Source organism: Hemiscyllium ocellatum, chromosome 19 (assembly GCF_020745735.1).
Source record: "Hemiscyllium ocellatum isolate sHemOce1 chromosome 19, sHemOce1.pat.X.cur, whole genome shotgun sequence".
Taxonomy (NCBI): domain Eukaryota; kingdom Metazoa; phylum Chordata; class Chondrichthyes; order Orectolobiformes; family Hemiscylliidae; genus Hemiscyllium; species Hemiscyllium ocellatum.
The window spans coordinates 18,200,497-18,214,008 of record NC_083419.1 but is presented as its reverse complement, the minus strand read 5'-3'; the positions used below and the strand labels follow the sequence as shown (position 1 = coordinate 18,214,008).

At 38.6% G+C, this 13,512-nt stretch overlaps 1 protein-coding gene across 7 annotated transcripts in view; it reads left to right on the top strand.

Moving 5' to 3' along the window:
• ppfibp1b (PPFIA binding protein 1b) overlaps positions 1-13,512 on the top strand; it is a 173,567-nt gene that overhangs the window by 77,494 nt on the left and 82,561 nt on the right. For 4 of the 7 annotated variants that reach the window (XM_060839720.1, XM_060839722.1, XM_060839721.1 and 1 more), the window contains exons 4-7: positions 4,921-5,007; positions 6,359-6,472; positions 8,677-8,808; positions 9,975-10,076. In XM_060839720.1, the coding sequence (XP_060695703.1) occupies positions 4,921-5,007; positions 6,359-6,472; positions 8,677-8,808; positions 9,975-10,076 (435 nt within the window). The remainder of the gene's footprint in view (positions 1-4,920; positions 5,008-6,358; positions 6,473-8,676; positions 8,809-9,974; positions 10,077-13,512) is intronic. The other 3 variants (XM_060839724.1, XM_060839725.1, XM_060839723.1) reach the window with 1 other exon arrangement.

Here is a 13,512-nt window from a genome sequence, read left to right as displayed (position 1 = left end):
CAGATTTCATATGAAAAGATACCTTTCAGAGCATCTCTACGGGCAATTTAACTTTGAAAGAGGGTCTGCTGACAGTATGGTGCTTTTTGCTGCTCTACTTAACTGCTCAAATTGCCCATTTTTTTTTAATACCAGAAAACATCGGATCATCTCATAGGTTTGATGTCATCCAAAGCAGTAAAATTCAAATTCGATTGCATTTTGATATCTTGGGGCATAATTTAACCTGGCCAAATTTGAATATGTTGTGTAACGTAGCAACTCAGCTCCAGCCATTTGTTTCACAGCCAAATGTTACATTTTTAAATTTTTCAGCACTATCTCTGCTTGTTAAGTCCTTGCCAGCTTTCACACTCTTAAACGTACAGTACACACCTATGATTTCATAACACTGTCAAAGGAAGGTAGTGCTGCCAAGGTAAGCAAAAGTAGATGTCAGCAAATAGGTGCTTGTGTGGCACTGTGTTCCAAGAGACATTTTGCTCCTTTGTACCATAATTCCAAGTCCTGCTGCCGCAAAAAGGATTTCAGAAAAGTTCTAGGAAGAAAAACTTGCCTGCTAAATGTAGTTTAAGGCCTTTTGTGGTAGACACTTATACAGAGTTTCACAGAATAGGAAAATGGTTAATATAAACATGTACTTGTAAACACTCAGTTTTGTTTAGTTATGCACAATAAGAGCTTAAGACAAATTACAAATCGTAAATTGTATGCATTGTTTTAAATCTGATTGGAATCTATACCCATCTAATCTGGCCCAATCTTGTGTCGGTAAAACTTCAAACCAGAGTACTTTCTTTGTTCTGGTATTTTAATGTTTATCCATGCCATTTTGGTGATTTGTTCAAATTGCTGTTTGTTTTTAAATTTCTTCCAACATTGTGTTTGACTTGTATTTATATTATAGTGAATTTTATAGATTTTTGCACACCAAATGTAATTAGATAGCAATTAAAATGATCAACTTTACCTAATCTCGGATTAAAATATAGTACATCATAATTGTAAATTTTTGTTCCATAATAATTAAAGAAAAGTCACAGCTGTAAGGATGGCAACATTCATTTGTTGAGGATGTGAACAAGATTATGTACACATATTAGCAAAAGGTATACTTTTTCAAAATTTGGTTTATTAACTTGATGTCTATGTATTAGCCATAATCTCCTAAGAAAAGCTACATAACAGATGGCTGTCTCTTTTGAATTATGTGCTTTAAACAAAGCTTCACTTTTTCAGGAAATTGAACAAAATAAATATATATTTGTCTTTAAATGTTTTCTCCTAAGCATCATCATACCAGTTATCGACGATACTTTTCTTATTCTCTTGGTGTAATTATATAATCCTGCTTGGCAATCCAGATATCTCTACTTTAGTAGTTGTATTTCTAATTGTTCTTCTCTTGTATTTGCATACAAACAGAAACCTATCTGTCTCCCTATTGATGCAATAATTGGCAAATGATCGTCAGCTGCTTCCATTTTCTGAATATAGATGAATGTTATGCATTTGTAGCACAGAGGCAATTAGTATCTGCAAAAACCTGAAGTCTGGCATATAGCAAATATCAGATTTGTGGTATATGGGAAACTCCCATATAGCCTCTTCCATACAAAAGGAATTGACTGTGGTATAGCTACGCCAAGTACTTGAAGGGTAGATACAATGATGTCAGTCACATCCTGATACCTGACATGCTTCTGGTGTGATCCTACTGGAAATAAAAGCAAATCCACACTGTTGTGGTTCTGGTCGCTAAGCTGGGAGTTTTTGTTGCAAAGATTTCGTCCCCTTTCTAGGCGACATCCTCAGTGCTTGGGAGCCTCCTGTGAAGCACCTCTGTGATGTTTCCTCCGCATTTATAGTGGCTTGTCTCTGCTGCTTCCGGTTGTCAGTTGCTGTCCGCTGCAGTGGCCGATATATTGGGTCCAGGTCGATGTGTTTGTTAGAATCTGTGGATGAGTGCCGTGCCTCTAGGAATTCCCTGGCTGTTCTCTGTTTGGCTTGCCCTATAATAGTAGTGTTGTCCCAGTCGAATTCATGTTGTTTGTCATCTGCGTGTGTGACTACTAAGGATAACTGGTCGTGTCGGTTCATGGATGCGGGTTGTTAGCTGTCTTCCTGTTTGTCCTATGTAGTATTTTGTGCAGTCCTTGCATGGGATTTTGTACGTTTACGTTGGTTTTGCTCATGCTGGGTATCGGGTCCTTTGTCCTGGTGAGTTGTTGTCTGAGAGTGGCTGTTGGTTTGTGTGCTGTTATGAGTCCTAGTGGTCGCAGCAGTCTGTCGGAAATGCTCTTGATGTATGGTAGTGTGGCTAGTCCTTTGGGTTGCGGCATGTCCTCGTTCCGTTGTCTTTCCCTTAGGCATCTGTTGATGAAATTGCGCGGGTATCCGTTTTTGGTGAATACCTTGTATAGGTATTCTTCTTCCTCTTTTTGCAGTTCTGGTGTACTGCAGAGTGTTGCGGTCCTTTTGAATCGTGTCCTGATGCAACTTTGTTTGTGTGTGTTGGGGTGATTGCTTTCGTAGTTCAGGACTTGGTCTGTGTGTGTAGCTTTCCTGTATACCTTTGTGGTGAATTCTCCGTTTGGTGTTCTCTGTACCATCACGTCCAGGAATGAGAGCTGGTTGTCCTTTTCTTCCTCTCTAGTGAATCGGATACCTGTGAGTGTGGCATTGATGATCCGGTGTGTGTTCTCTATTTCTGTGTTTTTAATGATTACAAAGGTGTCGTCCACATATCTGACCCAGAGTTTGGGTTGAATTTGCGGTAAGACTGTTTGTTCTAACCTTTGCATTACTGCTTCTGCTATGAGTCCAGAGATCGGTGAGCCCATGGGTGGTCCGTTGATTTGTTCGTATATCTGGTTGTTGAATGTGAAGTGTGTTGTGAGGCACAGGTCCAGTAGTTTAAGTATGCCGTCTTTGTTAATAGGTTCAACGTCCTGTTGTCTGTTCTTTATGTCCAGCAGGTTGGCTATTGTTTCTCTGGCTAGGGTTTTGTCGATAGAGGTGAACAGTGCCGTTACATCGAATGAGACCATGGTTTCTACCTTGTCTATGTGTATATTTCTGATGATGTCCAAGAATTCCTGTGTTGACTGTATAGCGTGTCTGGATCCACTGATCAGGTGTTTCAGTTTCTGCTGTAGCTCTTTAGCCAGTTTGTGTGATGGTGTCCCTGGTAGTGATACTATAGGTCTGAGTGGGATGTCTGGTTTGTGTACTTTAGGTAGTCCATAGAATCTTGGGGTGTTGTTGCTTTCCGGTTTCCTTCTTTGTAGGTCAGACCTGGTTATCTGCCTGTTTTTTTTGTAGATTCCTCATTGTGTTGTTTATCCTATTGGTGAGCTGTGGGGTGGAATCAGACTCCCTCTTTTGGTAGGTGTTGGTATCTGCAAGTAGTTTTAGATTAGATTAGATTAGACTTACAGTGTGGAAACAGGCCCTTCGGCCCAACAAGTCCACACCGACCCGCCGAAGCGCAACCCACCCATACCCCTACATTTACCCCTTACCTAACACTACGGGCAATTTAGCTTGGCCTATTCACCTGACCCGCACATCTTTGTGACTGTGGGAGGAAACCGGAGCACCCGGAGGAAACCCACGCAGACACGGGGAGAACGTGCAAACTCCACACAGTCAGTCGCCTGAGTCGGGAATTGAACCCGGGTCTACAGGCGCTGTGAGGCAGCAGTGCTAACCACTGTGCCACCGTGCCGCCCACTAGTTGTTGTGCCTTTTGGATGTACTCTGCTTTGTCTAGTATGACCGTCATTCTGCCTTTGTCTGCTGGTAGTATGATTATGTTCTTATTGTTTCTTAGTGATTTTAGTGTTTCTTTCTCCTTGGTGTTGAGGTTGTGTGTTTTCTTTTCCTTGTTATCAGAGGTACGATACTTTGTCTCACTGTTTGTTGTGTCTCTCCTGTCAATCCATTGTTCCTGAGTGTGCATTCTAGTGCTGCTAGGAAGTCTGCTGTCTTGGCATCCCTGTAGTTGTAGCTGAGTCCCTTGGCCAGTATTGTTCTTTCCTTGTCTGTGAGCTGTCTGTAGGAGAGGTTTTTAACCCAGGAGTGTGTTGTGGTGTCCTCTTCGTTGTGTGTTAGTTTGGCCATTTTTTCTTTTAGTGTCGTTTTTTTGCAGTGTGTGGTCCTATTCTGTACTATGGTGATGGCCTGTTCTATGGTCCCGGTCCATTCCTGATTGGTGGTTTTTGAAATTAACGATTTTTGGCGTGCAATTTCTTGTCTGTATTTGTGAAGTCTGTTGTGAGTGTCTGTAATCATTACCTGGATCATCCTGAATCCGTTCTGTCTGGCTGCGTCCTTGGCTTGTGGATTGTTGACTGGTGGTCTGTATCTGACACATGGTGGAAGGATTCTATTCTTTCAGCATTCATGCAGTTACCGGAGTTGTTCGTATGTGGTGCTTAGGTGGTTGGCACAGGATTCCCATTTCCTGGCTTGTCTTAGCGTCTCTTGCCCGTAGGTGTTCAAAGTTTGTGAGAAGATTTGTAGCTCGGGTGCTTGTTGTTGTGGTTCTGTTCGCCGAGCTGGGAGTTTTTGTTGCAAACGTTTCGTCCCCTTTCTAGGTGACATCCTCAGTGCTTGGGAGCCTCCTGTGGTATGCTACTGTGAGTTTTACTTCATTTAGCATAGGGTGGTATAATTATTGAATCCCATTTGATTTCTGTGCATCTAAATGCTCTCCTTCCTCAAAAAGCTTACAGCAACATTTTGCTCCAACTACTTAGTGATTTCTTCTCCTTAAGACACACATCACTGTCATTTTATGATCTGCAGATACTAGTGTCCTTTCCCTCAAAAATAATTGTAACAGATGACATTTTTCTGGTGTTATACCGTACAACTGTGAAAGCGAGCTTATTTTGTAAACTTGCTCCTCCACAGACAAATGGCCATATCTCTGTAACCGGTGATGCATACCAGGATAGACTGGCACGATTAGAAGGAGATAAAGAATCCTTGGTTTTGCAAGTAAGTAAAGCTGACACTTTTTAAAGTTTTTGTTTGAAGGTTATGATTTCTACAGTATTAGAAATGTGTATGTGTGAATTTATAAATGGATAATAGGTACAGTGCAGCTCAATGCAACTATTCTGTAGTTGGCAATATAAGCAGTATTTGCTAGGTTTTATAGTACAACATACTTCACCTTCAATTGAAAATCAACATTAATGTGTGAAAGCTTAATGTAGCCTTGTGTGTCAACACGACAACAGCAGTTCGTGACTGGCTGTTACTTTCTTGAGGGCAATTAGGGCTGGGATATGTTGTCTTTGTCAACAGCACTGCTTCCCAAGAATGAATATTTTGAAAGTAATTGCACAGCTTTAGAATTTTCATTCACTTCAGTTTGTTCTAGCTTTTTCCTTTCCTGAATTAGTATAGACATCTATGCTGTTTTCAGTCCCTTCATAAACATCTTTTTTTTTGTTTACTCATTTTTGCAATGTGGAGAAATAGTAGTGAAGAAGTTGCTTCTAAGCCAACCAATTGTGATTTGTCACTTCAGAAAGTTAGCTGTTTTCTGTAATCTCTCTCCCTCCCGTCCATCCCAAACAAATTCAAAGTCATTCTCTGTGGAAACCTGCATGCTGATCTCAGTTGAACCATTTAAAGCGTTGACCATGATTCTGTATTTCAATTGCGAGGTAGGCACCTATTGAAATTTAAATTCATAACAGGTACTATGATTGAACAAAGCCAAATATTTAAAAGTTTTTTAAAATCTTTGAATGAGAACTGTTCACAAGAATGTGGTTAGCATGATTAGTTTTAACTATCTCAGATCCTCTTAATACTCAACAGCTAAACTTGGCTTGCAAAGACACGTTGACTAAAGTGTACAATTAAAATACTTAAGGTGTATTTATTGTAATATATCTGTATACTATAAATTTCAGACATGTTGTACACCTTGCATTTATACCTGTCGAGGCATTACAAGTAGATAGATAAATCAGTTACAACATGTGGGCAGTCACACAAGGTTCAACTATCACTTTAATATTCAGAATTCTCATGGATTCTGTGCACAGCGTATTGCACCGTTGTAAAATGCAATTGAATTTGAAACCAGCACCTAGGTCGAACTAATGCAGAAATCTTTCATTCCCGAGCTTTTTAGGCATGATGCAACATGCTTTGATCAGATTACCAGAATAAACATGAAATTGTTTAATCAACGGGCAAGCTAGGATTTGGTATTCTAAGTATGCGTAAAGTTTATTGCTATAATAATAAGCGACTCGCAACTTACAGCACTTTATAAAGGTGGAGATCTCCCTAAATGTTTCTGTACCAGAAGTTATACTTTGTTTCACAGGTGAGTGTTCTAACAGACCAGGTGGAAGCCCAAGGAGAGAAGATTCGAGACCTAGAGAGTTGTCTGGATGAACACCGAGAGAAGTTAAATGGCACAGAAGAGATGTTACAGCAGGTAGGCTTGGAATTGTTGGGAGCAAGAGGTTTTTTGATTTGTAAAGTTCAGTGGGCATTGAGATTTGGAACCTTTTAAATGAAGCAACATCTAAGAGTTAAAGAAGGACTTGTATAGGGAAGTTGCCAAAAAAAGTTGCAAATGGTCATTCTCGATTTTATTACTGCAGTATCTTGTGTTGTATTCTGATGAAAATGCTTAGTAATGTAGTTGAGAGGTTATGTATTTTCTGTGAGAACAGGGTGGTCAATGTTAGTTTGAATAACTCTTTCTTTGACTGCAGGCAAAGAAAATTTTTAGACAATTCACAAAGCAGACTTTTAACATTCCAGTATCTATTATCACAGGTTAATACAATCAGAGTTTGTGGCTGAAAGAAGGCCCCTGTGAAGTTCCAGTTCAGGATGTAGAATGGAATACCTGCCTTTGGATCTGCAATGTTAATTTTATCACCCTATTAATTGTTTAAAAGTGTTGTTCCTTCATTGTCGCTGGGTCAAAATCCTGGAACTCATGTCCTAATAGCACTGTTGGTATACATACACTTCAAGGACAGCAGCAGTTTAAGATGACAACTCAACACTACCTTCTCCAGTTAGAGATGGGCAATAAATATTAGCCCAGCAAATGATGCTAATCACCTGAATGAATAAAACAAAATATTAGGCTGTGTCAGCTGTCTAAATTTGAAGGTGTGCTTGGAGAATTCCATCTAACCAAATGGCAAAGCTGTTTGCTTTTTTTTAAACTATATGTGGGCATAATAAATATTTCAAGGAAAGTTGTAGGACATTTTTAGCAACTGCAGGCTGGTTAGTTTAACATCACTGATGTTTAGGTTTTAAAACTCTAGTGATTATAACAAGGACTAGATAGATCTCATTGACTAAGGGTTAACCTGGGCCAAACAGGAGCGCTAGCTGACCGACATCACCAGGAGGTTCAGAGTCACCTCATTCTATGGACTGGCTCTGAGCTGGCTGGCTGGAGCCCATGCACTATGCACATGTAAATAAAGAGTGACTGGGTGACAGTCTACGTGCTGTTATTTCAAAAACCAATTGGAGAATATCACCATGTGCTTCAGGTTTGAGTTTATTAAAGATAGCCAGCACAGATTTATAAAAGGCAGATTGTGTGTTTGACTGATGACTAATTTTTTAAATATAATAATAGAGAAAGTTGATTAAACATTTGCAATGAATATTGTCTGTTTGGATTTTAAGAATGCATTGAACATTGCAAATATAAGGTTGATTTTTTTTTCCAAAAAATTGATGCTTGAAACATGTTTCTCAACTGCATTCTCCTGCCTTTTCACCATAACCTTTGCTCCCCTTACTAATCTAGAACCTCTGTCGTAAGTACATTCTATTGTTCAAGGAATGAGAGAGTTCAGCTACAAAATTAAATTGGAGGGGCTGAAATTGTTCTCTTTGGAGCAAAGGAGGTTGAGGGAGGCTTGTGCAAGTTAAGCAAAGAAAAGTTGTTGCGATTAGTTGATGGTACGAGGACTATGAAACATAGATTTAAGGTTTTGGACAAGGAGAATGAGTTGTTTTAAAAACTGAGTGATAATGACCTGGAGCTCATCGCCTACAAAGGTCATGGAAGCACAGGAGATTTCAATGGGATATTACATATGTAGCTGATAGAAATGAGGATATAACAGGGGAATGGGACCTAACTCAGTTGCTATATAGAGAGCCCGCATGAGCTCAATTGGCTGGATAGTCACTTCTGTGCAATAATTTGTGAATTACCTGATAATTTGAAGTAATTTTTTAAAAAATGCTTCCTATGCTGTCTTAATGTCTGATTCAAACACCCTAAAAGTTCAAAGGGCTATACAATTTAATGAGTAGCAACTATCGCACTGGCTGAGTTCTGAAGCCATCAAGAATGAGAGTGCTGAACCAAAGTATCCTGGTTTAATAATTATACCTACATAAATGAATCACTACTCTGAATTTTCTCCCCTCCAGTTTCTCTGATTTCATAATGTCGTGAAAGTTCTTTGACAGCTACTCATCAGAATGTGCTGGTGAAGAAGGCATTCGACTCTGAAAATAGATTTGTCTCAGTTGCCATATCATCTTTGTACAGAAATACTGCAGATACTGAACTGCAAGCCAGCTTCTTTTCTGTATAGCAATTGTGATATTTTATGCAAGCGGTGTACACAGTCACTCTTCTTGTTTTAGGAGCTCTTGAGCAGAACATCATTGGAAACTCAGAAATTGGATCTAATGGCTGAGGTGTCAAATCTGAAGATAAAGCTGAGTGCATTGGAAAAGGATAGATTGGAATATGAAGAAAGGTATAAAGATACTGAGGTGAGACAAATAATAATTTCTACCATTTTAATGCTGTAGAATATATCTTTACTTGACTTTCTCAAGTAAATTTACCATTGAATTAAAAGGTTTCTTCCACCTTTAGTAATTTGGGCTGCATAAGTATTTGCCTGTCCATTTTTTGTTTTTTCAGTTTCCCTTCTAAATCTCTTTTAAGCCCGACTACTTACTTCCACGAATTTTTGTTTGGAATTTGGTTAGGTTAATTCATTAGACTGCTGCTTTCCAATGCAGAGTTATGCCAACAGCATGAGTTCAATTCCCACATCAGCTGAGGTTACCATGAAGGACTCTCCTTCTCAACCTTTCTCCTTGCCTAAAATGTGACAACCATCAGATTAAATCAGCACCAGTTGTCTCTCTGTAATGGCGCAGTGACTATGGTGACTTTTCTTTTTGCTTTCATGAATGTCTGTTATGCTTGCCTTTACTCTATTATATGGCCATTCTAAATGTTTTTAAATAATTATTTTAACGCAGAATGTCATAAGCAAAATATATAATGGGGCATGGCAGTTGAGCCCTACTTCAGGAAAGAACAGAAAGTAGCTAGGATTCCCATGTCAGATAGCTAGCTGTGCAGCTGCTGTTTTTGGATATCACATGAGGACATGATTGGGCTTGACTGTAAAGCGTCATTGGATTCAAAAACAAGTACTGTACCAGTTTACAGAGAGTTCTTCTGATTCTGAACTTGAGTTTGTAATGTTCAAACTGCTCTGTTCAATTCCTGCACTTACATGTTTTTGAATCTGCATGAATGAATGAGTAAAAAGATTAAAATGTAAACTGTCAATTCTGTACTACTGTCTATTGATTTCCACAGCAGAATGCAGCCTTCAGAAAATTTTAATCCTACTTGGTTTTGGCTGTGGACAAGTCCTTGATTGGTCACCTTGTTATTGCCCATCACACAATACAATTAACAATAAATGTCACATTAATTTATATGCCCAAGGACTTTTAGCTTCCAAAGCTACAGCATTTTTAGTGAAGTTAGTGGCAATGTTGGTCTTGCTGCAAACTTTACAGTTAAAGTTGTATTTTTGTTTTCAGCTATTCTATCCATAATGTCTTTGATTCACTACTTGTTCTAGTCATCTTTTTTTCCTATTCTCTTATTTCATTTACCTTGTATTCTGCAGTCATTGTTTAACCTAATAACAGAGCTGAGACAGCAGATGGAGAAAGTGGAAGTGGAGCTAGCATTATTCCAGGAAAAGAGGTCACGGTTTGGTGATCAAGAGGTGACTACATGACAGGATGCTTAATAGCATTAGCATCTTGGCCAATGTGTTGCAGTGCATGTTTCAACTTGATTGCTGTGGGAAGGGAATTAAGAAAGAGGGGAAATTAAAGTTACAGTAGAACATCTTCAGTCCATCTATTGCTGCATTCTTCACCCAGTATTGCTAAATTAAGTACACTACTAACCACCAGTATTTGACAAGCTTGTTGAAGAACGTATAATTAAAACAAAAATCATTCTTGCCTACCAAACTCTTCTTATTCATGTGTCATATAATTTGGTGCAACATGAATTCAACCCATCTTTTTAATCCCATGAGGGAGGATCTGTAAAAATTTCTCTCTCAATCCTCAACTGCAAACTGTCCCCCACCCTGCCACATGGAGTGAAGCTGAAATAAGTAAATTATGCACTCCACATTTAACAATGACAGAGCGTTGTGCTAGTCTCAGGAGCTTGGCACACCGAGCAGTAGTATGTTATTGAATTGCAGGGGGCCACCCACAAATTTAAGTGAAACTTTGAAATAGCTGAAGAAGAACCTATGTAATTAGATTTTGTTTGCAAACATACTGTCAAATAAATATGACAGTGAATATGTGAAGAAGTACTTTTCGATTTGTTCATACCTTACAATAGCCTGACTTTGTACAGTAAAAGGTGCTGAAAACATTAGGAGGATGTGAAGACTGCAGATGCTGTAGAAGTCAGTTGAAAAGGGTAGCACTGGAAAAGCACAGCAGGTCAGGCAGCATCCAAAGAGCAGGAAAGTCCATGTTTCAGGCATAAGCCCTTCATCAGAAAACATTAGCTCTAGAACAGCTCAGTTATCTCTTTTTGCTCTGCATTTTGTCTTTGCATGTGCCAACCGTGTCACCAATGCAATAAAATAGTTTTCCATGTTTTTATGCTCCATGTAAGTCTTGGAGCATTATCATAGTCTTTGTGTCTTCAGCCAGTGAAACAAGTGGATAGGCAGATGGTCATTCATTGGAGTCACTAGTGTGATAATCTGTCTTTTCTTCTATTGATGCATTTCATTCACATTCTTGATCCACCCCTCCTGCTGAACATCATCCTAGCAATTTTGTTATTCTTATAGTGCATGGCAGTGTCTTGATATTTACAAAACACTGTGGCTTCTTGGTGTTTATCACAAAAAGTGGCAGCTTTTTGGCAGCATCCATTTTGGTGCAAACTATAACAGTGATGCGTTCCTTCCTTCACTTTCGATCACATTACATCTCCAAATATTAAATTGTGATCTTGTAAAAGACTGTATAACAGACCAGGTTCATCCACAGTAAAAATACCTTTTGGTGTGTTTTCATTTGGGATCTGGCCGAATGTGGTAATAGCTAAACCTTGCCCGTGATTTCATACTCTAGGTGTAGAGTTGTGACACTATCAGTTGATGCAGTCACATGACAAGCATACACAAGTTTGGCTAATTCAGATTTCATTCTGTAACTTATGTTAATTGTGGGCATCCTTCTATACAATTTCCAGTTTCTCCAGCTGAAATGGCTGACTTTGCAGCTCGAGTTTGTGGTATTCAAATTTGACTCATCATAATTTCACTGTAATTTGCTGTGGTGTCTCTTTGATTATTCTTAAACCTCAATCCTGTTCTTCAAGAGTTATCTGACCGTTTTTTCTTTTAACACTGTTAATCAGCAAATATTTTCTTTATTTCAGTCAATTCTTTTGCTTAGTGAAGGAAAGATAAATATGTTGATTTTGTACTGATGTCGATAGTCCAGATTAAATCTGTTTGTAATTAATAATTTTATTCCGGTATTTCTTCTCATATTCTCAATATAAAACCTTTGAGTCTTTCCCTTCTCTCTACTTGCTCCTGCTTTTTAAATAAAAAATCAATTATATATCCAAACTCCTACAATTTCTTTTCATAAAATAAATACCCAAAATCTCAAAATGCCTTCTTGAGGCGTCATGAAGTGCTGTTCACTCGTATTCTAATGCATGTTTAGGCTTGTTCTAAATTTTTGTTAGTGCTTCAGTGCAAAGTTTTAGCTCAGAATTGAATTGTATGTAATGTTTCTCAGAAAATTTAACATTCAGTGTGACAATTTCCTGTTGGATGGTTGAAGAAGTTAGCAAAACTTGTATGTTTAAAACAAAGACATAATTAGTTTCTTTCATTGCACACGAGTCATAGAAGTTCTACATCACAGGAAAATGCCTATTGGCCTGTCAAGTCTGCTAGTCAAAACAAGCGCCTAACAATGGTAATCCCATTTTCCAACACTTGTATAGTTTTGTACGCCTTGGCATTGCAAGTACACCTCTAAATGTTACTTAAGTATTGTGAGGCTTTCTTCCTCTATTGCCCTTGCAGGCAGAGAGTTCTAGATTTCCACCAATACCTCAGTGAAAAAAAAATACATCTCATCCCTTCCAAATCCCCTGCCCCTTGGCCTAATTCCCAACCCCCCCCCCCACCCCCTGCCAAAATCAGTGCATCTAACCAGTCCATCAATATCCTTATGTAATCTAATGCTATTCTCCTTACTATTTACCATCCCAACAATTTTTGTAACTTGCTGATCACTCATTCTACGTTCAAGTCTAAATCATTTATATACGCTGCAATCATAAAATTCCCTAACAGTGATACCTGAGGATTTCACTGGATTTGGACTTCCTGTCATAAAAACAACCCTCTGTTTCCGGGCACTCAACCAATTCTGGATCCAATTTGCCAACTTTCATGATTCTGTGAGCTCTTAACTTTGCTATCAGTCACCCATGTGGGACCTTATCAAAAGTTTTAGAGGTCTTATCGAGAGTTTTGGAAGAAATAAGCCATGGTGGATTATAATCAGGATGCTCATTCTGGAAAATTAAAATATCAGTTTCCAGCTGTGTTGAGATTGAAGCTTAAGCAGTACCGTCCCTTCGCTGCCTCATTTCTGTTTTCTCTCACTCCCTCACCTAACCCACTGAGCTGCTTTAGCTCTTTATCTTTGCCTAATTTCTTTTTTTGTAAATATTGAAAAAACATTTGAGTTTTTGTTACAAAATTAATACAAAATAGCATATCCACTTTACAATACAATAACAGCATCAATATAAAATTTAAAAAACAGCCTACTCATTTACTCTACAAACCACCAAAACACACAATAAAATATAGGAAAGAAGGCTCTAGGTACTTTAAAAAAAACAGTATCGTAATTGCTAACAATAACCAAGAAAAAAAAGTAACTAAATCATTAAATAAATTTGCATTCAAAATAAAGTTATATCAAGGCATAACAAAACTCGTATTTATATGGGATTCTTCCTCCTGGCAGCCCCCGAACCAACCAACACCGTCCTCACGGCTAAACAAAAGCCCTAAACAGTATGGCTGATATATCTGCGTCGGTGTAGTTCAAAAGGGTTGCCATGTTCTATAAAATAATTCT